A 25,420-nucleotide genomic window follows, 5' to 3' on the forward strand; every position below is an offset into this window, starting at 1 on the left:
CTATCTTTAGCAATTTAGTATCATCTGCAAACTTTGCCACCTCACTGTTTACCCCTTTCTCTAGATCATTTATGAATAAGTTGAATAGGATCGGTCCGAGGACTGACCCTTGGGGAACACCACTAGTTACCCCTCTCCATTCTGAGAATTTACCATTTATTCCTACCCTTTGTTCCCGGTCTTTTAACCAGTTCTCAATCCATGAAAGGAACTTCCCTTTTATGCCATGGCAGCTTAATTTACATAAAAGCCTTTGGTGAGGGACCTTGTCAAAGGCTTTCTGGAAATCTAAGTACACTATATCCACTGGATCCCCCTTGTCCACATGTTTATTGACCCCCTTCAAAGAATTCTAATAGATTAGTAAGACACGATTTCCCTTTACAGAAACCATGTTGACTATTGCTCAACAGTTTATGTTTTTCTATGTGTCAGACAATTTTATTCTTAACTATTGTTTCGACTAATTTGCCTGGTACTGACGTTAGACTAACCTGTCTGTAACTGGTGGGATCACCTCTAGAGCCCTTTTTAAATATTGGCGTTACATTAGCTAACTTCCAGTCATTGGGTACAGAAGCTAATTTAAAGGACAGGTTACAAACCTTAGTTAACAGTTCCGCAACTTCACATTTGAGTTCTTTCAGAACTCTTGGGTGAATGCCATCTGGTCCCGGTGACTTGTTAATGTCAAGTTTATCAATTAATTCCAAAACCTCCTCTCGTGACACTTCAATCCGTGAGAGTTCCTCAGATTTGTCACCTACAATAGCCAGCTCAGGTTTGGGAATCTCCCTAACATCCTCAGCCATGAAGACTGAAGCAAAGAATCCATTTAGTTTCTCCACAATGATTTTATCGTCTTTAAGCGCTCCTTTTGTATCTTGATCTTCAAGGGGCCCCACTGGTTGTTTAGCAGGCTTCCTGCTTCTGATGTACTTAAAAACATTTTGTTATTACCTTTGGACTTTTTGGCTAGCCGTTCTTCAAACTCCTCTTTGGCTTTTCTTATTACATTTTTGCACTTAATTTGCCAGTGTTTATGCTCCTTTCTATTTGCCTCACGAGGATTTGACTTCCACTTTTTAAAGGAAGTCTTTTTATCTCTCAGTGCTTCTTTTACATGGTTGTTAAGCCACGGTGGCTCTTTTTTAGTTCTTTTACTGTGTTTCTTAATTTGTGGTATACATTGAAGTTGGGCCTCTATTATGGTGTCTTTAAAAAGCGCCCATGCAGCTTGCAGGGATTTCACTTTAGTCACTGTACCTTTTACCTTCTGTTTAACTAACCCCCTCATTTTTGCATAGTTCCCTCTTTTGAAATTAAATGCCACAGTGTTGGGCTGTTGAGATGGTCTTCCCACCACAGGGTTGAATGCTATTGTGTTATGGTCACTATTTCCAAGCAGTCCTGCTATAGTTACCTCTTGGACCAGCTCCTGCGCTCCACTCAGGACTAAATCTAGAGTTGCCTCTCCCCTTGTGGGTTCCCAGACCAGCTGCTCCATGAAGCAGTCATTTAAAGTATCGAGAAATTTTATCTCTGCATTTCGTCCTGAAGTGAAATGTTCCCAGTCAATATGGGGATAATTGAAATCCCCCACTATTATTGAGTTCTTAATTTTGATAGTCTCTCTAATTTCCCTTAGCATTTCATCATCACTATCACCGTCCTGGTCAGGTGATCGATAATAGATCCCTAATGTTATATTCTTATTAGACCATGGAATTACTATCCATAGAGATTCTATGGAATATGTGGATTCACTTAAGATTTTTACTTCATTTGATTCTACATTTTCTTTCACATATAGTGCCAATCCCCCCCCCCCGCACGACCTGTTCTGTCCTTCCGATATATTTTGTACCCCAGAATGATTGTGTCCCATTGATTGCTCTCAGTCCACCAGGTTTCTGTGATGCCAATTATATCAATATCCTCCTTTAACACGAGGCACTCTAGTTCACCCATCTTATTATTTAGACTTTTAGCATTTGTGTACAAGCACTTTAAAAACTCGTCACTGTTCATTTGTCTGCCCTTTTCTGATGTGTCAGATTCTTTTTTATGTGAATGTTTCTTGTCTGATCTGGCCCCTACTTTATCCTCTTCCATCCTCTGCTCCTGACTATACCCTGGAGATTCTCTATCATTAGACTCTCCCCTAAGAGAAGTCTCTGTCCGAGCCACATGCTCCTCTGCAGCAGTCGGCTTTCCCCCATCTCCTAGTTTAAAAACTGCTCTACAACCTTTTTAATGTTTAGTGCCAGCAGTCTGGTTCCACTTTGGTTTAGGTGGAGCCCATCCTTCCTGTATAGGCTCCCCCCATTCCAGAAGTTTCCCCAGTTCCTAATGAATGTAAACCCCTCCTCTCTACACCATCGTCTCATCCATGCATTGAGACTCTGAAGCTCTGCCTGCCTACCTGGCCCTGCGCATGGAACTGGGAACATTTCTGAGAATGCCACCATAGAGGTCCTGGATTTCAGTCTCTTCCGTAGCAGCCTAAATTTGGCCTCCAGGACATCTCTCCTACCCTTCCCTATGTCATTGGTACCTACATGTACCACGACCACCGGCTCCTCCCCAGCACTACACATAAGTCTGTCTAGATGCCTCGAGAGATCCGCAACCTTCGCACCAGGCAGGCAAGTCACCATACGTTTCTCCCAGTCATTACAAACCCAGCTATCTATGTTTCTAATGATCAAATCTCCCAATACTAATACCTGCCTTTTCCTAGCAACTGGAGGTCCCTCCCCCAGAGAGGTAACCTCAGTGTGAGAGGCAACCCCAGCACCATCTGGAAGGAGGGTCCCAACTATGGGAAGGTTTCCCTCTGCTCCCGTTGACTACTCTGCTTCCCTGGGCCTTTCATCCTCCTCAACAGTGCAGTGGCTGTCTGACCGGAGGTGGGACAATTCTACAGTGTCCCGGAAAGCCTCATCAACATACCTCTCTGCCTCCCTTAGCGCCTCCAGTTCCTCCACCCTGGCCTCCAAAGTCCGTACGTGGTCTCTGAGGGCCAGGAGCTCCTTGCACCGAATGCACACATACGCCACCTGCCCACAGGGCAGGTAATCATACATGCTACACTCAGTGCAATAAACTGGATAGCCCCCACTCTGCAGCTGGGCTTCTGCCTGCATTGTCTCCTAGTTAAAGAAGGGGTTGTTTAAAGCAAGAAGTTTTGAATGTAGTTTGGTTTATAGGTTTTAAGGGGAATAAAGGGTATAATATAGAACTGGCAAGGAACCCGCGCTCCCTTCCTAAACTCTCTTGCGAAACTCCCTGTTAGCAGCCCCTGTTCGCAAAAGCCTTAAAGCCTTAAATTTAAAGACTAGAGTCCAACGTGGAAGGAGGGAGAGAGGATAATAAGCAGAAGTGTAATCAGAAGAGGCAGGAGTGGAGGCCAGAGGGATGTTAACGCTGGTTCTGCTCTAGTTCTCCGGCCTGTGCAATGCTGGAAGTCAGACAAGATGAAGACAGTGGTCCTTTCTGGCCTGACAACCTAGGAAGTATGAGCTATGCTCCATTGACTGGCCTGGATTATCCAGGTCTGGAGCTCTGATTTCTTTGCCTCAGCTGTTACCCCAGCTGGCCCCTCCTGTCTGAGATGGGGGCCACGTCGGAGTTCAACTCCCATCCTTGGCTGTGGGGTCTGTGCCTAAGAGGAATGAATTGGGGGAAGGGCAAAGCAGAGAGGCTGGGGGCTGGTCTGGAGAGCAGAGGGAGGGGAAGATGATTGTTCTGTGGAGAGGAGCATCTGGGGCAGAGGGGTCAGTGGAGAGCGGGAGAGGAGAAAGTCCCAGGCTGTGGTAATGGCTCTCTGGGCAGTCAGGCTGGGGAGAGGCAGGGGGCACTGGGACAACTGGGATCATGGCCTGGAGCTGCAGCAGCACAATTCCTGACTGTAGCTGGGAAGGGATGGAGAAGGGTCCTCCCCAGTGATGACTCTCATGTCTCATCCACCCGCAGGTGGAAATGGGGTCTCACCCATCACAGACAACAGGATGGGAGGGCTACTTTCAGCTGGGATCTTTCATCATCCACGCTCCACTCTCCAGTACACACAGGTGTACGCTTTGCTGTCTGGTGCGTAAATCGTGCTGATCAGCCAGGTGCCCTGGCTGGAGACCTCGTGTGACGTTATTGATATAATCTGGGACCATATAGATCATTGTTGCAACCAAGGTCCTGTAGTGGCACGCAAATCTTGTATAAAGGGGGTCAAATGGGGTGTCTAAGACAAGGTTATGGTTTACTGGTTATGATTATGCTGTCTATATGTGTGTATCACTTTTGTAGTTGAAGTTATGAATATTGGCTCTATACTGTCTGTATTTCAAACTTATGCTATGCTGCTGGGGGACATCCCAGACGAACTGGTGTTAGCTCGGCCTAGCCTGCTTGATGGCCCATTAAGGACCATCAGCTATACAATGGACCCATTGAGAGAAGGCAGATACGCCTTGTAACTCAGCAAAGTATGCAGGGACTGGCCCATGTGACTCGACTCCATGTTGCTGTAATTTTCCACAGTAAGAACAAAGAGGTGTTCTTACACCTGGAAAAGACTATATAAGGCTGATGCCTCATCTCCATCTGGTCTTCAATCCTGCTTCATACCTCTGGAGGAACTTTGCTACAAGCTGAAGCTTTGAACAAAGGACTGAGGACCCATCCCAGCGGGGGATGTATTCCAGAGACTTGATTTAAACCTGCAGTTTATTCTATCGCTGCTGCAAGCCTGAACCAAGAACTTTGCCATTACTGTATGTAATTGATTCCATTTAACCAATTCTAACTCTCATCTCTATCTTTTTCCTTTTATGAATAAACCTTTAGATTTTAGATTCTAAAGGATTGGCAGCAGCGTGATTTGTGGGTAAGATCTGATTTGTATATTGACCTGGGTCTGGGGCTTGGTCCTTTGGGATCAGGAGAACCTTTTTCTTTTACTGGGGTATTGGTTTTCATAACCATTTGTCCCCATAACGAGTGGCACTGGTGGTAATACTGGGAAACTGGAGTGTCTAAGGAGATTGCTTGTGAGACTTGCAGTTAGCCAGTGGGGTGAGACCGAAGTCCTCTTAGTCTGGCTGGTTTGGTTTGCCTTAGAGGTGGAAAAAACCCCAGCCTGGGGCTGTAACTGCCCTATTTGAGCAATTTGTCCTGAGTTGGCACTCTCAGTTGGGTTCCGCCAGAACCGCATTGTCACAGTGGCGTAGTCGTGCTTGGATCCACAGAACCAGGTCAATTAAGCTTTGGATCAGAACCCCACGTTATCCAAATTTGAATTTTGGGATTGAGAGTTTGGTTGGTTAAAGAGCAGTTGCAATGGGTGAGCAAAGAGCATATGAGGGCCTTGACAAAAAAAGCCCTGAAAGATTTGTGTTCAGAAAAGGGGATAAGCTTTAGAAAGAAAGCTACAAATCAAGAACTGAGAGATCTGTTAATGGCCAGTGATCAGAAGGCAGAAGCAATTGAAAAGCAAAAGGCAGCAAGTAAACTTCAACTTGAACATGAACAAAGACTGGCAGAAATTCGATTGCAGGAACTAGAAGCTGAGGCAAAAGTGCAAAGATTTCAGCTCCAAGTCAAAAAAGCAAGGGAAGAAAAGCAGAAATTGTATCCTCTTGAAAGTCCGGTTTATAACAATGTTGGTATGTTGTATAACTCTGAGCAGTTGTCTGGGTGTAACCAAATGTACCCCAATTCTGCCACCTTTTATGTAAATGCTTTTACTGTGTGTTCAGTAAAGGGTGACTCCATAACTGGTGCCAATGCTCTGTATGGGAGTGGTAATGAAAGATTCACAGAGAATGTAAAAGTCAATGGTAAAAGCTGTGTAGGGCAAATTATGGCTTCTAACATCACTCTTGTTAAAGCAGATCTTGTCAAAGAGGAAGATTATTTACCAGATCAGAGTGTGAATGTTGTAGTCCTCTATGAGTTTACTGTCCGTGTGCCTTTAGCCAGAATCCACCTTGAATGGAATGGTGCTAAGCATGAGGTTATAGCTGGTGTAAGGAAGTTATTGCCTAAGGATCTTTTGATTGGGGAAAATGTTAAAGCTTTGTTCAGTCCAGGTGGTCAGTCACAGGACAGGAATGATCTTAAACCTGTGTCTATTGTGGGCAATGATTTGCCTGGGGAGGGTTGCTCCAAAGGTTTGTCTGAGAAGAGCTATTTGTCGGTAAATGAAGTTTCTGAATGTCGGTCTAGTGTCTCAGAAGTGAATCTGGAGTTGAATCAAGAGCAGCAAAATCTTATTGGGCAGGAAAATGTTTCTCTGGAGCAGACTAAAGAGGATGGTCAGGTGGAAGCCCTAACTGAGGAAGGAAAGGGTGGATTTTTGATGGGTGATGTTTTGGTGGCTAGTACAGCTTGTAAAAGTGAATCTGAAAAGGGTAACTGTGATTTGCTGGCAGTGGCTCAGTGTAGTAAAAAGAGCAGTTTGTCTGCTGGGAGTGGCAAGGTGCCTGGTAAGGAAGCTGCCCCACTCTCCCAGTCTTTGTCTGTAATCAGCCCTGTGTGCTGGGACAAAGGAGAGGAAGGCAGGAAAAGTTTGGAGGAGCCAAGGCAGCCTTGTGAGCTGATGGCTTTGTCTAGTCAGCAGTTTGGGAAGGCAGGGATAGTGGAAGATAAATGTCCCTATACCTTACCTGTTTCCTGTGTGGAGAATAGTGACAGTGAAGGAAATGTGCCTGTGTCTGTCAGGGGTATTGACTTGCCTATGGAGGAAGCTACCTCAGTCTCCAAGCAGTTGTCTGTGAACAGCCCAGTGTGCTGGGACAAGGGAAATGAAATCCCGAGCTATGTGTCTGGTAAAAAAGGTGTCTCCAGCTCTTCTTTGTCTGTGGAGCAGACAGAAGGTGCCTTTCAGCCTGTGATGGTTGAGAATAGTGCAGTTGTCTCAAAGTTGGTTCTGAATTCAACTAAAGCCCAGGAAGGGAATGGTCCTAAGTCTGTGTCTGCTGGGGAGAATGGCACTGTAACTAAGTTGCATACAGTTAGTGTCTTAGCAAAATCCCAGAGACCAGACAATTCTGGTGCTTGTATTTTGCCTATTGCTAGTGTGTGGTTGGTAAAGGGTGTAGCAACATAGTCTAATCAGGGTAATACCCTAGCCGGGGCACACGGAGAGCATGCAGGTGATTTGGTTGTGTTACCTACTGATGGTGTGGAAACTTGTAGCAAGAAGGAAAGGATTCCTAAACTTGTGTGTGGCAAAGGAAAGGGAAATGTTTCTAACCTTTCATCTAGGAAGTCTATGGGTTTGCCTGAAAGGGGATTGTGTAGAAATCTGCCTGATGGGCCAAAGGAGATCCTGGATGTAAGTAAGACCCAGAAAAAGTCTGTTGTTGCTCAGGAAAGTGTTCCTTTAGAGCAAGCCCTAGGTGAAGAGGGTAAGGGCAGAATTTCTGTGAGGGGTGATTTGCTGCTTAAAAAAGCTCCTGGGGAAAGGAATCCTCATGGTAATTTGTGCAAGCAGTTCCCTGCAAATGAAGGGTGTGAGAGTAATTTAATCAAGGAAGTTTCAGTTCCTAACAGCCAGAAATTTTCTGTTGTGAATGGATCCACTGACTTTCCTTTCGAAAGATCCAGTGTGGGTAGCTTTGAGAAGGTCTCAGATGGAGTAAGAGCTGTTAAGAAAGTTGAGCAGCCCTATAACCGAGTGGCTGTGTGTGGCCAGCTTGTTGGGAAGACAATGGTGTTGGAACAGGAATGTCTCCATTCTAATTCTTTAAGTGAGCAGTCTGTGCTTCAGGGTCTGAGGACAGATTTGGTTACTGGTGTTTCAAAGCAGAACAGTTTTATGGCTAAATGCTTGAGGATGCAGGGGAGAGCAAGCAAACTCTCACCCTCAGACTCTTTGGATTTGTGTGGTATCTCTTTAAGACAGAGTCCAGCCTTGGAAATGATAACAGTTAAGGATATGAAAACTGGTGGACTGGCTTCTGACTGTGGTAATGCAAATTACTTGTCTGGCTGGGAGGGGAAGGACTTGCTAATAGCTGTTAGCACAGAGAGCCCACCCCATCAGCCAGTAAATTCTGTTAAGCAAGAAAAATCAGGGTGTGATCCTGCAGGACAAGGAGGAAAGAGAAAACTGAATTTTGCAAAGGAAAGCCACAGGTTAACCCTAAAATGCCCAAACTCCAATGGTATTGAGCCAAAGGTGTGGCATGACAACCATGATTGTAGATGGACACTTGCAATGGATTTGTTGTTAATGCTAATGGTAATTTTGTAACTGATGTGTTGCTATTACCAAGAACTGTAAGAATGTACAATGTTCCTAATCTGTTGGAAAATCCCTTGAACATGTTAACAGGAATACATGAGAACACACTTTATGTTAAAAGGCCTTGCTATACTAATGTTTCACAGTTGATGCCTGTAAACAGTATTGGAACTTTTCACAGGAGAAAAGACATTCCAGACCTAATGTACTGTATGAGAAGGGAAACTAAGGCACACTACCATATTGCCTTCATGGCTAAATGCCAAGATTCCTGTACTATGAACATCATTAATATCTGCATTTATTTGATGTTAATTGGGTTCCAAACATTTGCCCGAGCTTGTATGGATAAAGTAGCTGTTTTCTTTAGCTCTTGGCAAGGTCACATGAGACATACAGGAACCATGCTGCAAGAGCAGATCCAATCCACTATTGTTCTAACCAAGTTTTACCTTGTTTGTAAAGAGGTTCAATCATGTTGTTGAACACAATTTTGATAAACCATTTCGGTTGTTCTTTAGCCAGCTAGGCCATAGTGAGATAAACCCAAGGATGGGGAGCTCTTGGGATGCAGACAGTGATGTTTGTGTCATCCCTTCCTGCATCAATTTTGCGTTGGGGGTGTGACGTTATTGATATAATCTGGGACCATATAGATCATTGTTGCAACCAAGGTCCTGTAGTGGCACGCAAATCTTGTATAAAGGGGGTCAAATGGGGTGTCTAAGACAAGGTTATGGTTTACTGGTTATGATTATGCTGTCTATATGTGTGTATCACTTTTGTAGTTGAAGTTATGAATATTGGCTCTATACTGTCTGTATTTCAAACTTATGCTATGCTGCTGGGGGACATCCCAGACGAACTGGTGTTAGCTCGGCCTAGCCTGCTTGATGGCCCATTAAGGACCATCAGCTATACAATGGACCCATTGAGAGAAGGCAGATACGCCTTGTAACTCAGCAAAGTATGCAGGGACTGGCCCATGTGACTCGACTCCATGTTGCTGTAATTTTCCACAGTAAGAACAAAGAGGTGTTCTTACACCTGGAAAAGACTATATAAGGCTGATGCCTCATCTCCATCTGGTCTTCAATCCTGCTTCATACCTCTGGAGGAACTTTGCTACAAGCTGAAGCTTTGAACAAAGGACTGAGGACCCATCCCAGCGGGGGATGTATTCCAGAGACTTGATTTAAACCTGCAGTTTATTCTATCGCTGCTGCAAGCCTGAACCAAGAACTTTGCCATTACTGTATGTAATTGATTCCATTTAACCAATTCTAACTCTCATCTCTATCTTTTTCCTTTTATGAATAAACCTTTAGATTTTAGATTCTAAAGGATTGGCAGCAGCGTGATTTGTGGGTAAGATCTGATTTGTATATTGACCTGGGTCTGGGGCTTGGTCCTTTGGGATCAGGAGAACCTTTTTCTTTTACTGGGGTATTGGTTTTCATAACCATTTGTCCCCATAACGAGTGGCACTGGTGGTAATACTGGGAAACTGGAGTGTCTAAGGAGATTGCTTGTGAGACTTGCAGTTAGCCAGTGGGGTGAGACCGAAGTCCTCTTAGTCTGGCTGGTTTGGTTTGCCTTAGAGGTGGAAAAAACCCCAGCCTGGGGCTGTAACTGCCCTATTTGAGCAATTTGTCCTGAGTTGGCACTCTCAGTTGGGTTCCGCCAGAACCGCATTGTCACAGTGGCGTAGTCGTGCTTGGATCCACAGAACCAGGTCAATTAAGCTTTGGATCAGAACCCCACGTTATCCAAATTTGAATTTTGGGATTGAGAGTTTGGTTGGTTAAAGAGCAGTTGCAATGGGTGAGCAAAGAGCATATGAGGGCCTTGACAAAAAAAGCCCTGAAAGATTTGTGTTCAGAAAAGGGGATAAGCTTTAGAAAGAAAGCTACAAATCAAGAACTGAGAGATCTGTTAATGGCCAGTGATCAGAAGGCAGAAGCAATTGAAAAGCAAAAGGCAGCAAGTAAACTTCAACTTGAACATGAACAAAGACTGGCAGAAATTCGATTGCAGGAACTAGAAGCTGAGGCAAAAGTGCAAAGATTTCAGCTCCAAGTCAAAAAAGCAAGGGAAGAAAAGCAGAAATTGTATCCTCTTGAAAGTCCGGTTTATAACAATGTTGGTATGTTGTATAACTCTGAGCAGTTGTCTGGGTGTAACCAAATGTACCCCAATTCTGCCACCTTTTATGTAAATGCTTTTACTGTGTGTTCAGTAAAGGGTGACTCCATAACTGGTGCCAATGCTCTGTATGGGAGTGGTAATGAAAGATTCACAGAGAATGTAAAAGTCAATGGTAAAAGCTGTGTAGGGCAAATTATGGCTTCTAACATCACTCTTGTTAAAGCAGATCTTGTCAAAGAGGAAGATTATTTACCAGATCAGAGTGTGAATGTTGTAGTCCTCTATGAGTTTACTGTCCGTGTGCCTTTAGCCAGAATCCACCTTGAATGGAATGGTGCTAAGCATGAGGTTATAGCTGGTGTAAGGAAGTTATTGCCTAAGGATCTTTTGATTGGGGAAAATGTTAAAGCTTTGTTCAGTCCAGGTGGTCAGTCACAGGACAGGAATGATCTTAAACCTGTGTCTATTGTGGGCAATGATTTGCCTGGGGAGGGTTGCTCCAAAGGTTTGTCTGAGAAGAGCTATTTGTCGGTAAATGAAGTTTCTGAATGTCGGTCTAGTGTCTCAGAAGTGAATCTGGAGTTGAATCAAGAGCAGCAAAATCTTATTGGGCAGGAAAATGTTTCTCTGGAGCAGACTAAAGAGGATGGTCAGGTGGAAGCCCTAACTGAGGAAGGAAAGGGTGGATTTTTGATGGGTGATGTTTTGGTGGCTAGTACAGCTTGTAAAAGTGAATCTGAAAAGGGTAACTGTGATTTGCTGGCAGTGGCTCAGTGTAGTAAAAAGAGCAGTTTGTCTGCTGGGAGTGGCAAGGTGCCTGGTAAGGAAGCTGCCCCACTCTCCCAGTCTTTGTCTGTAATCAGCCCTGTGTGCTGGGACAAAGGAGAGGAAGGCAGGAAAAGTTTGGAGGAGCCAAGGCAGCCTTGTGAGCTGATGGCTTTGTCTAGTCAGCAGTTTGGGAAGGCAGGGATAGTGGAAGATAAATGTCCCTATACCTTACCTGTTTCCTGTGTGGAGAATAGTGACAGTGAAGGAAATGTGCCTGTGTCTGTCAGGGGTATTGACTTGCCTATGGAGGAAGCTACCTCAGTCTCCAAGCAGTTGTCTGTGAACAGCCCAGAGTAATTTAATCAAGGAAGTTTCAGTTCCTAACAGCCAGAAATTTTCTGTTGTGAATGGATCCACTGACTTTCCTTTCGAAAGATCCAGTGTGGGTAGCTTTGAGAAGGTCTCAGATGGAGTAAGAGCTGTTAAGAAAGTTGAGCAGCCCTATAACCGAGTGGCTGTGTGTGGCCAGCTTGTTGGGAAGACAATGGTGTTGGAACAGGAATGTCTCCATTCTAATTCTTTAAGTGAGCAGTCTGTGCTTCAGGGTCTGAGGACAGATTTGGTTACTGGTGTTTCAAAGCAGAACAGTTTTATGGCTAAATGCTTGAGGATGCAGGGGAGAGCAAGCAAACTCTCACCCTCAGACTCTTTGGATTTGTGTGGTATCTCTTTAAGACAGAGTCCAGCCTTGGAAATGATAACAGTTAAGGATATGAAAACTGGTGGACTGGCTTCTGACTGTGGTAATGCAAATTACTTGTCTGGCTGGGAGGGGAAGGACTTGCTAATAGCTGTTAGCACAGAGAGCCCACCCCATCAGCCAGTAAATTCTGTTAAGCAAGAAAAATCAGGGTGTGATCCTGCAGGACAAGGAGGAAAGAGAAAACTGAATTTTGCAAAGGAAAGCCACAGGTTAACCCTAAAATGCCCAAACTCCAATGGTATTGAGCCAAAGGTGTGGCATGACAACCATGATTGTAGATGGACACTTGCAATGGATTTGTTGTTAATGCTAATGGTAATTTTGTAACTGATGTGTTGCTATTACCAAGAACTGTAAGAATGTACAATGTTCCTAATCTGTTGGAAAATCCCTTGAACATGTTAACAGGAATACATGAGAACACACTTTATGTTAAAAGGCCTTGCTATACTAATGTTTCACAGTTGATGCCTGTAAACAGTATTGGAACTTTTCACAGGAGAAAAGACATTCCAGACCTAATGTACTGTATGAGAAGGGAAACTAAGGCACACTACCATATTGCCTTCATGGCTAAATGCCAAGATTCCTGTACTATGAACATCATTAATATCTGCATTTATTTGATGTTAATTGGGTTCCAAACATTTGCCCGAGCTTGTATGGATAAAGTAGCTGTTTTCTTTAGCTCTTGGCAAGGTCACATGAGACATACAGGAACCATGCTGCAAGAGCAGATCCAATCCACTATTGTTCTAACCAAGTTTTACCTTGTTTGTAAAGAGGTTCAATCATGTTGTTGAACACAATTTTGATAAACCATTTCGGTTGTTCTTTAGCCAGCTAGGCCATAGTGAGATAAACCCAAGGATGGGGAGCTCTTGGGATGCAGACAGTGATGTTTGTGTCATCCCTTCCTGCATCAATTTTGCGTTGGGGGTGTGACGTTATTGATATAATCTGGGACCATATAGATCATTGTTGCAACCAAGGTCCTGTAGTGGCACGCAAATCTTGTATAAAGGGGGTCAAATGGGGTGTCTAAGACAAGGTTATGGTTTACTGGTTATGATTATGCTGTCTATATGTGTGTATCACTTTTGTAGTTGAAGTTATGAATATTGGCTCTATACTGTCTGTATTTCAAACTTATGCTATGCTGCTGGGGGACATCCCAGACGAACTGGTGTTAGCTCGGCCTAGCCTGCTTGATGGCCCATTAAGGACCATCAGCTATACAATGGACCCATTGAGAGAAGGCAGATACACCTTGTAACTCAGCAAAGTATGCAGGGACTGGCCCATGTGACTCGACTCCATGTTGCTGTAATTTTCCACAGTAAGAACAAAGAGGTGTTCTTACACCTGGAAAAGACTATATAAGGCTGATGCCTCATCTCCATCTGGTCTTCAATCCTGCTTCATACCTCTGGAGGAACTTTGCTACAAGCTGAAGCTTTGAACAAAGGACTGAGGACCCATCCCAGCGGGGGATGTATTCCAGAGACTTGATTTAAACCTGCAGTTTATTCTATCGCTGCTGCAAGCCTGAACCAAGAACTTTGCCATTACTGTATGTAATTGATTCCATTTAACCAATTCTAACTCTCATCTCTATCTTTTTCCTTTTATGAATAAACCTTTAGATTTTAGATTCTAAAGGATTGGCAGCAGCGTGATTTGTGGGTAAGATCTGATTTGTATATTGACCTGGGTCTGGGGCTTGGTCCTTTGGGATCAGGAGAACCTTTTTCTTTTACTGGGGTATTGGTTTTCATAACCATTTGTCCCCATAACGAGTGGCACTGGTGGTAATACTGGGAAACTGGAGTGTCTAAGGAGATTGCTTGTGAGACTTGCAGTTAGCCAGTGGGGTGAGACCGAAGTCCTCTTAGTCTGGCTGGTTTGGTTTGCCTTAGAGGTGGAAAAAACCCCAGCCTGGGGCTGTAACTGCCCTATTTGAGCAATTTGTCCTGAGTTGGCACTCTCAGTTGGGTTCCGCCAGAACCGCATTGTCACAGTGGCGTAGTCGTGCTTGGATCCACAGAACCAGGTCAATTAAGCTTTGGATCAGAACCCCACGTTATCCAAATTTGAATTTTGGGATTGAGAGTTTGGTTGGTTAAAGAGCAGTTGCAATGGGTGAGCAAAGAGCATATGAGGGCCTTGACAAAAAAAGCCCTGAAAGATTTGTGTTCAGAAAAGGGGATAAGCTTTAGAAAGAAAGCTACAAATCAAGAACTGAGAGATCTGTTAATGGCCAGTGATCAGAAGGCAGAAGCAATTGAAAAGCAAAAGGCAGCAAGTAAACTTCAACTTGAACATGAACAAAGACTGGCAGAAATTCGATTGCAGGAACTAGAAGCTGAGGCAAAAGTGCAAAGATTTCAGCTCCAAGTCAAAAAAGCAAGGGAAGAAAAGCAGAAATTGTATCCTCTTGAAAGTCCGGTTTATAACAATGTTGGTATGTTGTATAACTCTGAGCAGTTGTCTGGGTGTAACCAAATGTACCCCAATTCTGCCACCTTTTATGTAAATGCTTTTACTGTGTGTTCAGTAAAGGGTGACTCCATAACTGGTGCCAATGCTCTGTATGGGAGTGGTAATGAAAGATTCACAGAGAATGTAAAAGTCAATGGTAAAAGCTGTGTAGGGCAAATTATGGCTTCTAACATCACTCTTGTTAAAGCAGATCTTGTCAAAGAGGAAGATTATTTACCAGATCAGAGTGTGAATGTTGTAGTCCTCTATGAGTTTACTGTCCGTGTGCCTTTAGCCAGAATCCACCTTGAATGGAATGGTGCTAAGCATGAGGTTATAGCTGGTGTAAGGAAGTTATTGCCTAAGGATCTTTTGATTGGGGAAAATGTTAAAGCTTTGTTCAGTCCAGGTGGTCAGTCACAGGACAGGAATGATCTTAAACCTGTGTCTATTGTGGGCAATGATTTGCCTGGGGAGGGTTGCTCCAAAGGTTTGTCTGAGAAGAGCTATTTGTCGGTAAATGAAGTTTCTGAATGTCGGTCTAGTGTCTCAGAAGTGAATCTGGAGTTGAATCAAGAGCAGCAAAATCTTATTGGGCAGGAAAATGTTTCTCTGGAGCAGACTAAAGAGGATGGTCAGGTGGAAGCCCTAACTGAGGAAGGAAAGGGTGGATTTTTGATGGGTGATGTTTTGGTGGCTAGTACAGCTTGTAAAAGTGAATCTGAAAAGGGTAACTGTGATTTGCTGGCAGTGGCTCAGTGTAGTAAAAAGAGCAGTTTGTCTGCTGGGAGTGGCAAGGTGCCTGGTAAGGAAGCTGCCCCACTCTCCCAGTCTTTGTCTGTAATCAGCCCTGTGTGCTGGGACAAAGGAGAGGAAGGCAGGAAAAGTTTGGAGGAGCCAAGGCAGCCTTGTGAGCTGATGGCTTTGTCTAGTCAGCAGTTTGGGAAGGCAGGGATAGTGGAAGATAAATGTCCCTATACCTTACCTGTTTCCTGTGTGGAGAATAGTGACAGTGAAGGAAATGTGCCTGTGTCTGTCAGGGGTATTGACTTGCCTATGGAGGAAGCTACCTCAGTCTCCAAGCAGTTGTCTGTGAACAGCCCAGTGTGCTGGGACAAGGGAAATGAAATCCCGAGCTATGTGTCTGGTAAAAAAGGTGTCTCCAGCTCTTCTTTGTCTGTGGAGCAGACAGAAGGTGCCTTTCAGCCTGTGATGGTTGAGAATAGTGCAGTTGTCTCAAAGTTGGTTCTGAATTCAACTAAAGCCCAGGAAGGGAATGGTCCTAAGTCTGTGTCTGCTGGGGAGAATGGCACTGTAACTAAGTTGCATACAGTTAGTGTCTTAGCAAAATCCCAGAGACCAGACAATTCTGGTGCTTGTATTTTGCCTATTGCTAGTGTGTGGTTGGTAAAGGGTGTAGCAACATGGTCTAATCAGGGTAATACCCTAGCCGGGGCACACGGAGAGCATGCAGGTGATTTGGTTGTGTTACCTACTGATGGTGTGGAAACTTGTAGCAAGAAGGAAAGGATTCCTAAACTTGTGTGTGGCAAAGGAAAGGGAAATGTTTCTAACCTTTCATCTAGGAAGTCTATGGGTTTGCCTGAAAGGGGATTGTGTAGAAATCTGCCTGATGGGCCAAAGGAGATCCTGGATGTAAGTAAGACCCAGAAAAAGTCTGTTGTTGCTCAGGAAAGTGTTCCTTTAGAGCAAGCCCTAGGTGAAGAGGGTAAGGGCAGAATTTCTGTGAGGGGTGATTTGCTGCTTAAAAAAGCTCCTGGGGAAAGGAATCCTCATGGTAATTTGTGCAAGCAGTTCCCTGCAAATGAAGGGTGTGAGAGTAATTTAATCAAGGAAGTTTCAGTTCCTAACAGCCAGAAATTTTCTGTTGTGAATGGATCCACTGACTTTCCTTTCGAAAGATCCAGTGTGGGTAGCTTTGAGAAGGTCTCAGATGGAGTAAGAGCTGTTAAGAAAGTTGAGCAGCCCTATAACCGAGTGGCTGTGTGTGGCCAGCTTGTTGGGAAGACAATGGTGTTGGAACAGGAATGTCTCCATTCTAATTCTTTAAGTGAGCAGTCTGTGCTTCAGGGTCTGAGGACAGATTTGGTTACTGGTGTTTCAAAGCAGAACAGTTTTATGGCTAAATGCTTGAGGATGCAGGGGAGAGCAAGCAAACTCTCACCCTCAGACTCTTTGGATTTGTGTGGTATCTCTTTAAGACAGAGTCCAGCCTTGGAAATGATAACAGTTAAGGATATGAAAACTGGTGGACTGGCTTCTGACTGTGGTAATGCAAATTACTTGTCTGGCTGGGAGGGGAAGGACTTGCTAATAGCTGTTAGCACAGAGAGCCCACCCCATCAGCCAGTAAATTCTGTTAAGCAAGAAAAATCAGGGTGTGATCCTGCAGGACAAGGAGGAAAGAGAAAACTGAATTTTGCAAAGGAAAGCCACAGGTTAACCCTAAAATGCCCAAACTCCAATGGTATTGAGCCAAAGGTGTGGCATGACAACCATGATTGTAGATGGACACTTGCAATGGATTTGTTGTTAATGCTAATGGTAATTTTGTAACTGATGTGTTGCTATTACCAAGAACTGTAAGAATGTACAATGTTCCTAATCTGTTGGAAAATCCCTTGAACATGTTAACAGGAATACATGAGAACACACTTTATGTTAAAAGGCCTTGCTATACTAATGTTTCACAGTTGATGCCTGTAAACAGTATTGGAACTTTTCACAGGAGAAAAGACATTCCAGACCTAATGTACTGTATGAGAAGGGAAACTAAGGCACACTACCATATTGCCTTCATGGCTAAATGCCAAGATTCCTGTACTATGAACATCATTAATATCTGCATTTATTTGATGTTAATTGGGTTCCAAACATTTGCCCGAGCTTGTATGGATAAAGTAGCTGTTTTCTTTAGCTCTTGGCAAGGTCACATGAGACATACAGGAACCATGCTGCAAGAGCAGATCCAATCCACTATTGTTCTAACCAAGTTTTACCTTGTTTGTAAAGAGGTTCAATCATGTTGTTGAACACAATTTTGATAAACCATTTCGGTTGTTCTTTAGCCAGCTAGGCCATAGTGAGATAAACCCAAGGATGGGGAGCTCTTGGGATGCAGACAGTGATGTTTGTGTCATCCCTTCCTGCATCAATTTTGCGTTGGGGGTGTGACGTTATTGATATAATCTGGGACCATATAGATCATTGTTGCAACCAAGGTCCTGTAGTGGCACGCAAATCTTGTATAAAGGGGGTCAAATGGGGTGTCTAAGACAAGGTTATGGTTTACTGGTTATGATTATGCTGTCTATATGTGTGTATCACTTTTGTAGTTGAAGTTATGAATATTGGCTCTATACTGTCTGTATTTCAAACTTATGCTATGCTGCTGGGGGACATCCCAGATGAACTGGTGTTAGCTCGGCCTAGCCTGCTTGATGGCCCATTAAGGACCATCAGCTATACAATGGACCCATTGAGAGAAGGCAGATACGCCTTGTAACTCAGCAAAGTATGCAGGGACTGGCCCATGTGACTCCAGACTCCATGTTGCTGTAATTTTCCACAGTAAGAACAAAGAGGTGTTCTTACACCTGGAAAAGACTATATAAGGCTGATGCCTCATCTCCATCTGGTCTTCAATCCTGCTTCATACCTCTGGAGGAACTTTGCTACAAGCTGAAGCTTTGAACAAAGGACTGAGGACCCATCCCAGCGGGGGATGTATTCCAGAGACTTGATTTGAACCTGCAGTTTATTCCATTGCTGCTGCAAGCCTGAACCAAGAACTTTGCCATTACTGTATGTAATTGATTCCATTTAACCAATTCTAACTCATCTCTATCTTTTTCCTTTTATGAATAAACCTTTAGATTTTAGATTCTAAAGGATTGGCAGCAGCGTGATTTGTGGGTAAGATCTGATTTGTATATTGACCTGGGTCTGGGGCTTGGTCCTTTGGGATCAGGAGAACCTTTTTCTTTTACTGGGGTATTGGTTTTCATAACCATTTGTCCCTATAACGAGTGGCACTGGTGGTAATACTGGGAAACTGGAGTGTCTAAGGAGATTGCTTGTGGGACTTGCGGTTAGCCAGTGGGGTGAGACCGAAGTCCTCTTAGTCTGGCTGGTTTGGTTTGCCTTAGAGGTGGAAAAAACCCCAGCCTGGGGCTGTAACTGCCCTATTTGAGCAATTTGTCCTGAGTTGGCACTCTCAGTTGGGTTCCGCCAGAACCGCATTGTCACACCTCGTTGGAAATCGACCCCTCTTTTTGATTTAAGAACTTATATCCCCCGTTGCTTCCTCACTCATGGGACCCAAGCTCCTGACCGTGACTGGCTCCCCTCAAATATAGATGGGGTGGAGCAGGTCCAGAGAGAGCATGGGGGGCAGGGAGGTGGAGTTTCTAGTATAGAGACAGAGAGGGGGACCTCAACAACATGAGGAAGGGAGATAAATGAGAAAAGTCCCTGACACACACAGCACAAACCACCCCAAACACCCTGCCCAGTGCCGCTGAACCCAGCCTGATGGAGGTGGGTTGGTTCTTCCCACCTTGGATCTCCTGGCTGCATGGGGGTACCCGGTACAGATAGGAGCATAACCCAGAGACCCCGGAGCTATGATCCTCAAGGCGTGAGTGACATTGCCCCGGCTGAGATGCTCCATCCTCCTGCAATGCCAAATTGCAATCCTGCAGGTCTGTGAGCCCAGGGGTGCCCAGCGTGTGAGGGGAACAGGCTCTCCGGGGAGGTACCCAGGGAGATCAGGGCTCAGGGAGAGGGATGGGGCCGCAGGGGGTTCTGGAAAACAGGCATATGGGTTAGATACAGGAGAAGGTCACACATGGACGGGATGTCTGGAAGCCCTGGGAGGTGAGGGGCAGATGTTATCAGGTTCCATTCATCTCAGGAATAAGAGGGGGATGGAGACTTCTCTGTGGGAAACACCCTGCACCCCTGTACCTCGCTAAACCTGAACCCTGCACTGTGCCCACATGTTACCCAGCAGGAGGCCAGGCATCTCTGTGTGGGATCCACTGGCTGGACTGGATTGCCCAGTGCCCAACAGGGGTAAGGGACGGGTGGTCTCTGTCTCAGCTGTGAGCATCAGCTGGTAACTCCACCTAGACCAGAGACCTCTCTAGCGACCAAATCCCTGCTTTGAGAGAAGGATTTAGTTAATTAATTAATATTTTTTTTTTTGATATCCTATGGTGCTTTCATGCCCGGGGGCCAAGCACCTCAGGGCAGCACCTTCCCCTCCCATACACAAGGGCCATACGGATCCTGGTGAGCGGGTGCCGGTAGTGGTCAGGGTGAGATCAGAAATGGATCCCTCTTCTGATAACAATTATGAATGAAGTAGCAGGACTGAGCATGTAGAACTAGATGACTTGTGCGCCAGGATGAAAGGGCTGAAAGTTGCCCAACAGCTGTGCCCTCTAAGTGACTAACTTTACTGATCAGCTAGGAGCCTCGCCCTGCTGTTGGCGTGCCCAATCCCCCATCCCCATGCTGTGTCTGACATCAGGGCCCGGCACTGACAAGAGACGGCCCCCAAACTTTAGATGTTACTGCTGCCTGGGAGACCCCAAAACCCAAAGTAGCACTATAGCCCCCTCAACACCCACTAGAGGAGCCACAGATCCAGGGAGTGACAGTAACCAGACATGGGGGGGGCGGGTTTGAAACTGACCTAGTTGGTGGTCCTGTCTGGAACTGAGTGACCGGGCTGTGTCTCACCCCATGTGTGGAGCAGAGATACCCCACCACGGGGCCAGTAAACAGCAGGAGACGGGGGGACTCACCTGTCACTATTATGGAGATCGGTCGGCTCTTCTCCGATGCTATATCTCTCCCAGACTCTCTCTTCCAGGATTCACAGGTGTACGCTCCGGCTTGTGATCTAGACACCCCTAACAGTTGAATCGAATTGGTGTAACTGTACCGAGGTGAGGGGAGTTCCTTCCCTTGAATTTCCTGATCATCTCTGAAGAACCGGACCCCGGAGACAGTGGACGTCCCGGAAGCTGAGCACGTCAGGGTCACAGCTTCTCCAGTTATGTAGACAAGCGGCTGCGGGGACATGGTGAGCTGGGGAGCCGGGTCGCGGTCTAGAAAAGAACAGGGTGTCAGGGAGGAGATGGCTACTTGTGCGGCTGGTGGCACAGAAGCAGAGGAAGGGCCAGGGAAGAGCAGAAGAGGGAGGGATCCTGGACACGGACTTCAGCCAGCCCCAACTCAGTGCCCAGTAACCACGTCCCGCTGGCCCATGCAAACACGGAGCAGCAGAGATCTCACAGCCGGGGAACCCAGCGGGAGCAGAGTCCCCTCCTTGGTACCTGAGGGGGCAGCTCCTGCCCAGGGCCAGCTCAGCCTGCAGGGGCGGGGAGGGGAGGGCTTGTGTGGCTGAGACCAGGCAGTCAGGGAGCTGCCCCCAGCAAGCACAGACCAGGCTTCCTCACGCTAAGGGCAGGTGGCAGGAACATGCCCCAGGCCCTGGGTATCCCCGAGGAGCGTCACACATGCTCTCTGCTGAGTAGGTCGTGCTGATCACTGAGGTGCCCTGGCTGAAGACCCCTTTGGGGATCTGCTCCGCTCTGTGATTGAGGAACCTCTATCCCGTCGCCCTTTCACTCCTGGGAGCCAAGCACTTGAGGGTGACTGACTCCCCTCGGATAGAGATGGGCGCAGGGAGCCAACAGAGAGCATGGGGGTGGTGGAGGGTCTGGAATGGAGATAGAATGGGGAATCTCCACAAAGTGAGGAGGATTGGGAGATAGATGAAAAAATCCCTAACACACACAAACCAGCCCGATCTCCCTGCCAAGTGCCGTCTCCCCCAGGCTGGTGGAGAGGGGCTGGTTCTTCGCAGCTGGGATCTCCCGGTCGGACAGACGTATCAGTACAAGCAGGTGCATGACCCAGAGTCCCCCTGGCCCTGTGACATTCAGGGTTTGAGGGAAGCTACCCCCAGATGAGATGCTCAATGACCCCACCATATCGATTTGGAATCCTGCAGCTTTGTGACCCCAGGAGCGTCCAGCATGAGAGGGGAACAGGCTCTCCGGGGAGGTACCCAGGGAGATCAGGGCTCAGGGAGAGGGATGGGGCCGCAGGGGGTTCTGGAAAACAGGCATATGGGTTAGATACAGGAGAAGGTCACACATGGACGGCATGTCTGGAAGGCCTGGGAGGTGAGGGGCAGATGTTACCAGGTTCCATTCATCTCAGGAATAAGAGGGGGATGGAGACTTCTCTGTGGGAAACACCCTGCACCCCTGTACCTCACTAAACCCGAACCCTGCACTGTGCCCACATGTTACCCAGCAGGAGGCCGGGCATCTCTGTGTGGGATCCACTGGCTGGACTGGATTGCCCAGTGCCCAACAGGGGTAAGGGGCGGGTGGTCTCTGTCTCAGCTGTGAGCATCAGCTGGTAACTCCACCTAGACCAGAGACCTCTCTAGCGACCAAATCCCTGCTTTGAGAGAAGGATTTAGTTAATTAATTAATAATTATTTTTTTTTGGTATCCTATGGTGCTTTCATGCCCGGGGGCCAAGCACCTCAGGGCAGCACCTTCCCCTCCCATACACAAGGGCCACAGGGATCCTGGAGAACGGGTGCCGGTAGGGGTCAGGGTGACATCAGAAATTGATCCCTCTTCTGATAACAATTATGAATGAAGCAGCAGGGCTGAGCATGTAGAACTAGATGACTTGTGAGCCAGGATGACAGGGCTGAAAGTTGCCCAACAGCTGTGCCCTCTAAGTGACTAACTTTACTGATCAGCTAGGAGCCTCGCCCTGCTGTTGGCGTGCCCAATCCTCCGTCCCCATGCTGTGTCTGACATCAGGGCCTGGCACTGACAAGAGACGGCCCCCAAACTTTAGATGTTACTGCTGCCTGGGAGACCCCAAAACCCAAAGTAGCACTATAGCCCCCTCCACACCCACTAGAGGAGCCACAGATCCAGGGAGTGACAGTAACCAGACATGGGGGGGGCGGGTTTGAAACTGACCTAGTTGGTGGTCCTGTCTGGAACTGAGTGACCGGGCTGTGTCTCACCCCATGTGTGGAGCAGAGATACCCCATCACGGGGCCAGTAAACAGCAGGAGACGGGGGGACTCACCTGTCACTATTATGGAGATTGGTCGGCTCTTCTCCGATGCTATATCTCTCCCAGACTCTCTCTTCCAGGATTCACAGGTGTACGCTCCGGCTTGTGATCTAGACACCCCTAACAGTTGAATCGAATTGGTGTAACTGTACCGAGGTGAGGGGAGTTCCTTCCCTTGAATTTCCTGATCATCTCTGAAGAACCGGACCCCGGAGACAGTGGACGTCCCGGAAGCTGAGCACGTCAGGGTCACAGCTTCTCCAGTTATGTAGACAAGCGGCTGCGGGGACATGGTGAGCTGGGGAGCCGGGTCGCGGTCTAGAAAAGAACAGGGTGTCAGGGAGGAGATGGCTACTTGTGCGGCTGGTGGCACAGAAGCAGAGGAAGGGCCAGTGAAGAGCAGAAGAGGGAGGGATCCTGGACACGGACTTCAGCCAGCCCCAACTCAGTGCCCAGTAACCACGTCCCGCTGGCCCATGCAAACACGGAGCAGCAGAGATCTCACAGCCGGGAAAACCTGCGGGAGCAGAGTCCCCTCCTTGGTACCTGAGGGGGCAGCTCCTGCCCAGGGCCAGCTCAGCCTGCAGGGGCGGGGAGGGGAGGGCTTGTGTGGCTGAGACCAGGCAGTCAGGGAGCTGCCCCCAGCAAGCACAGACCAGGCTTCCTCACGCTAAGGGCAGGTGGCAGGAACATGCCCCAGGCTCTGGGTATCCCCGAGGAGCGTCACACATGCTCTCTGCTGAGTAGGTCGTGCTGATCACTGAGGTGCCCTGGCTGAAGACCCCTTTGGGGATCTGCTCCGCTCTGTGATTGAGGAACCTGTAACCCGTCGCCCTCTCACTCCTGGGAGCCAAGCACTTGAGGGTGACTGACTCCCCTCGGATAGAGATGGGCGCAGGGAGCCAACAGAGAGCATGGGAGTGGTGGAGGGTCTGGAATGGAGATAGAATGGGGAATCTCCACAAAGTGAGGAGGATTGGGAGATAAATGAAAAAATCCCTAACACACACAAACCAGCCCGATCTCCCTGCCAAGTGCCGTCTCCCCCAGGCTGGTGGAGAGGGGCTGGTTCTTCACAGCTGGGATCTCCCGGTCGGACAGACGTATCAGTACAAGCAGGTGCATGACCCAGAGTCCCCCTGGCCCTGTGACATTCAGGGTTTGAGGGAAGCTACCCCCAGATGAGATGCTCAATGACCCCACCATATCGATTTGGAATCCTGCAGCTTTGTGACCCCAGGAGCGTCCAGCATGAGAGGGGAACAGGCTCTCCGGGGAGGTACCCAGGGAGATCAGGGCTCAGGGAGAGGGATGGGGCCGCAGGGGGTTCTGGAAAACAGGCATATGGGTTAGATACAGGAGAAGGTCACACATGGACGGCATGTCTGGAAGGCCTGGGAGGTGAGGGGCAGATGTTACCAGGTTCCATTCATCTCAGGAATAAGAGGGGGATGGAGACTTCTCTGTGGGAAACACCCTGCACCCCTGTACCTCACTAAACCCGAACCCTGCACTGTGCCCACATGTTACCCAGCAGGAGGCCGGGCATCTCTGTGTGGGATCCACTGGCTGGACTGGATTGCCCAGTGCCCAACAGGGGTAAGGGGCGGGTGGTCTCTGTCTCAGCTGTGAGCATCAGCTGGTAACTCCACCTAGACCAGAGACCTCTCTAGCGACCAAATCCCTGCTTTGAGAGAAGGATTTAGTTAATTAATTAATAAATTTTTTTTTTTGGTATCCTATGGTGGTTTCATGCCCGGGGGCCAAGCACCTCAGGGCAGCACCTTCCCCTCCCATATACAAGGGCCATTGGGATCCTGGTGAGCGGGTGCCGGAAGGGGTCAGGGTGACATCAGAAATGGATCCCTCTTCTGATAACAATTATGAATGAAGCAGCAGGACTGAGCATGTAGAACTAGATGACTTGTGAGCCAGGATGACAGGGCTGAAAGTTGCCCAACAGCTGTGCCTTCTAAGTGACTAACTTTACTGATCAGCTAGGAGCCTCGCCCTGCTGTTGGGGTGCCCAATCCACCCTCCCCATGGTGTGTCTGACATCAGGGCCCGGCACTGACAAGAGACGGCCCCCAAACTTTAGATGTTACTGCTGCCTGGGAGACCCCAAAACGCAAAGTAGCACTATAGCCCCCACAACACCCACTAGAGGAGCCACAGATCCAGGGAGTGACAGTAACCAGACATGGGGGGGGCGGGTTTGAAACTGACCTAGTTGGTGGGCCTGTCTGGAACTGAGTGACCGGGCTGTGTCTCACCCCATGTGTGGAGCAGAGATACCCCACCACGGGGCCAGTAAACAGCAGGAGACGGGGGGACTCACCTGTCACTATTATGGAGATCGGTCGGCTCTTCTCCGATGCTATATCTCTCCCAGACTCTCTCTTCCAGGATTCACAGGTGTACGCTCCGGCTTGTGATCTAGATACCCCTAACAGTTGAATCGAATTGGTGTAACTGTACCGAGGTGAAGGGAGTTCCTTCCCTTGAATTTCCTGATCATCTCTGAAGAACCGGACCCCAGAGACAGTGGACGTCCCGGAAGCTGAGCACGTCAGGGTCACAGCTTCTCCAGTTATGTAGACAGGCGGCTGCGGGGACATGGTGAGCTGGGGAGCCGGGTCGCGGTCTAGAAAAGAACAGGGTGTCAGGGAGGAGATGGCTACTTGTGCGGCTGGTGGCACAGAAGCAGAGGAAGGGCCAGTGAAGAGCAGAAGAGGGAGGGATCCTGGACACGGACTTCAGCCAGCCCCAACTCAGTGCCCAGTAACCACGTCCCGCTGTCCCATGCAAACACGGAGCAGCAGAGATCTCACAGCCGGGGAACCCAGGGGAGCAGAGTCCCC

General features: G+C 47.4%; 1 protein-coding gene across 1 annotated transcript in view; it reads right to left on the bottom strand.

The window, feature by feature from the left end:
- LOC101940011 (peroxidasin homolog) overlaps positions 1 to 25,199 on the bottom strand; it is a 31,287-nt gene extending 6,088 nt beyond the window's left edge. The window contains exons 1-3 of the mRNA XM_065565339.1: positions 24,898 to 25,199; positions 22,572 to 22,877; positions 20,246 to 20,551 (exon numbers count right to left, since the gene is read on the bottom strand). Coding sequence (XP_065421411.1) covers positions 20,246 to 20,551; positions 22,572 to 22,877; positions 24,898 to 25,177 — 892 coding nt within the window. The 5' untranslated portion in view covers positions 25,178 to 25,199. The remainder of the gene's footprint in view (positions 1 to 20,245; positions 20,552 to 22,571; positions 22,878 to 24,897) is intronic.
- Between the last annotated feature and the right edge of the window lie 221 nt (positions 25,200 to 25,420).

This window comes from Chrysemys picta, chromosome 13 (assembly GCF_011386835.1).
Source record: "Chrysemys picta bellii isolate R12L10 chromosome 13, ASM1138683v2, whole genome shotgun sequence".
Classification (NCBI taxonomy): domain Eukaryota; kingdom Metazoa; phylum Chordata; order Testudines; family Emydidae; genus Chrysemys; species Chrysemys picta.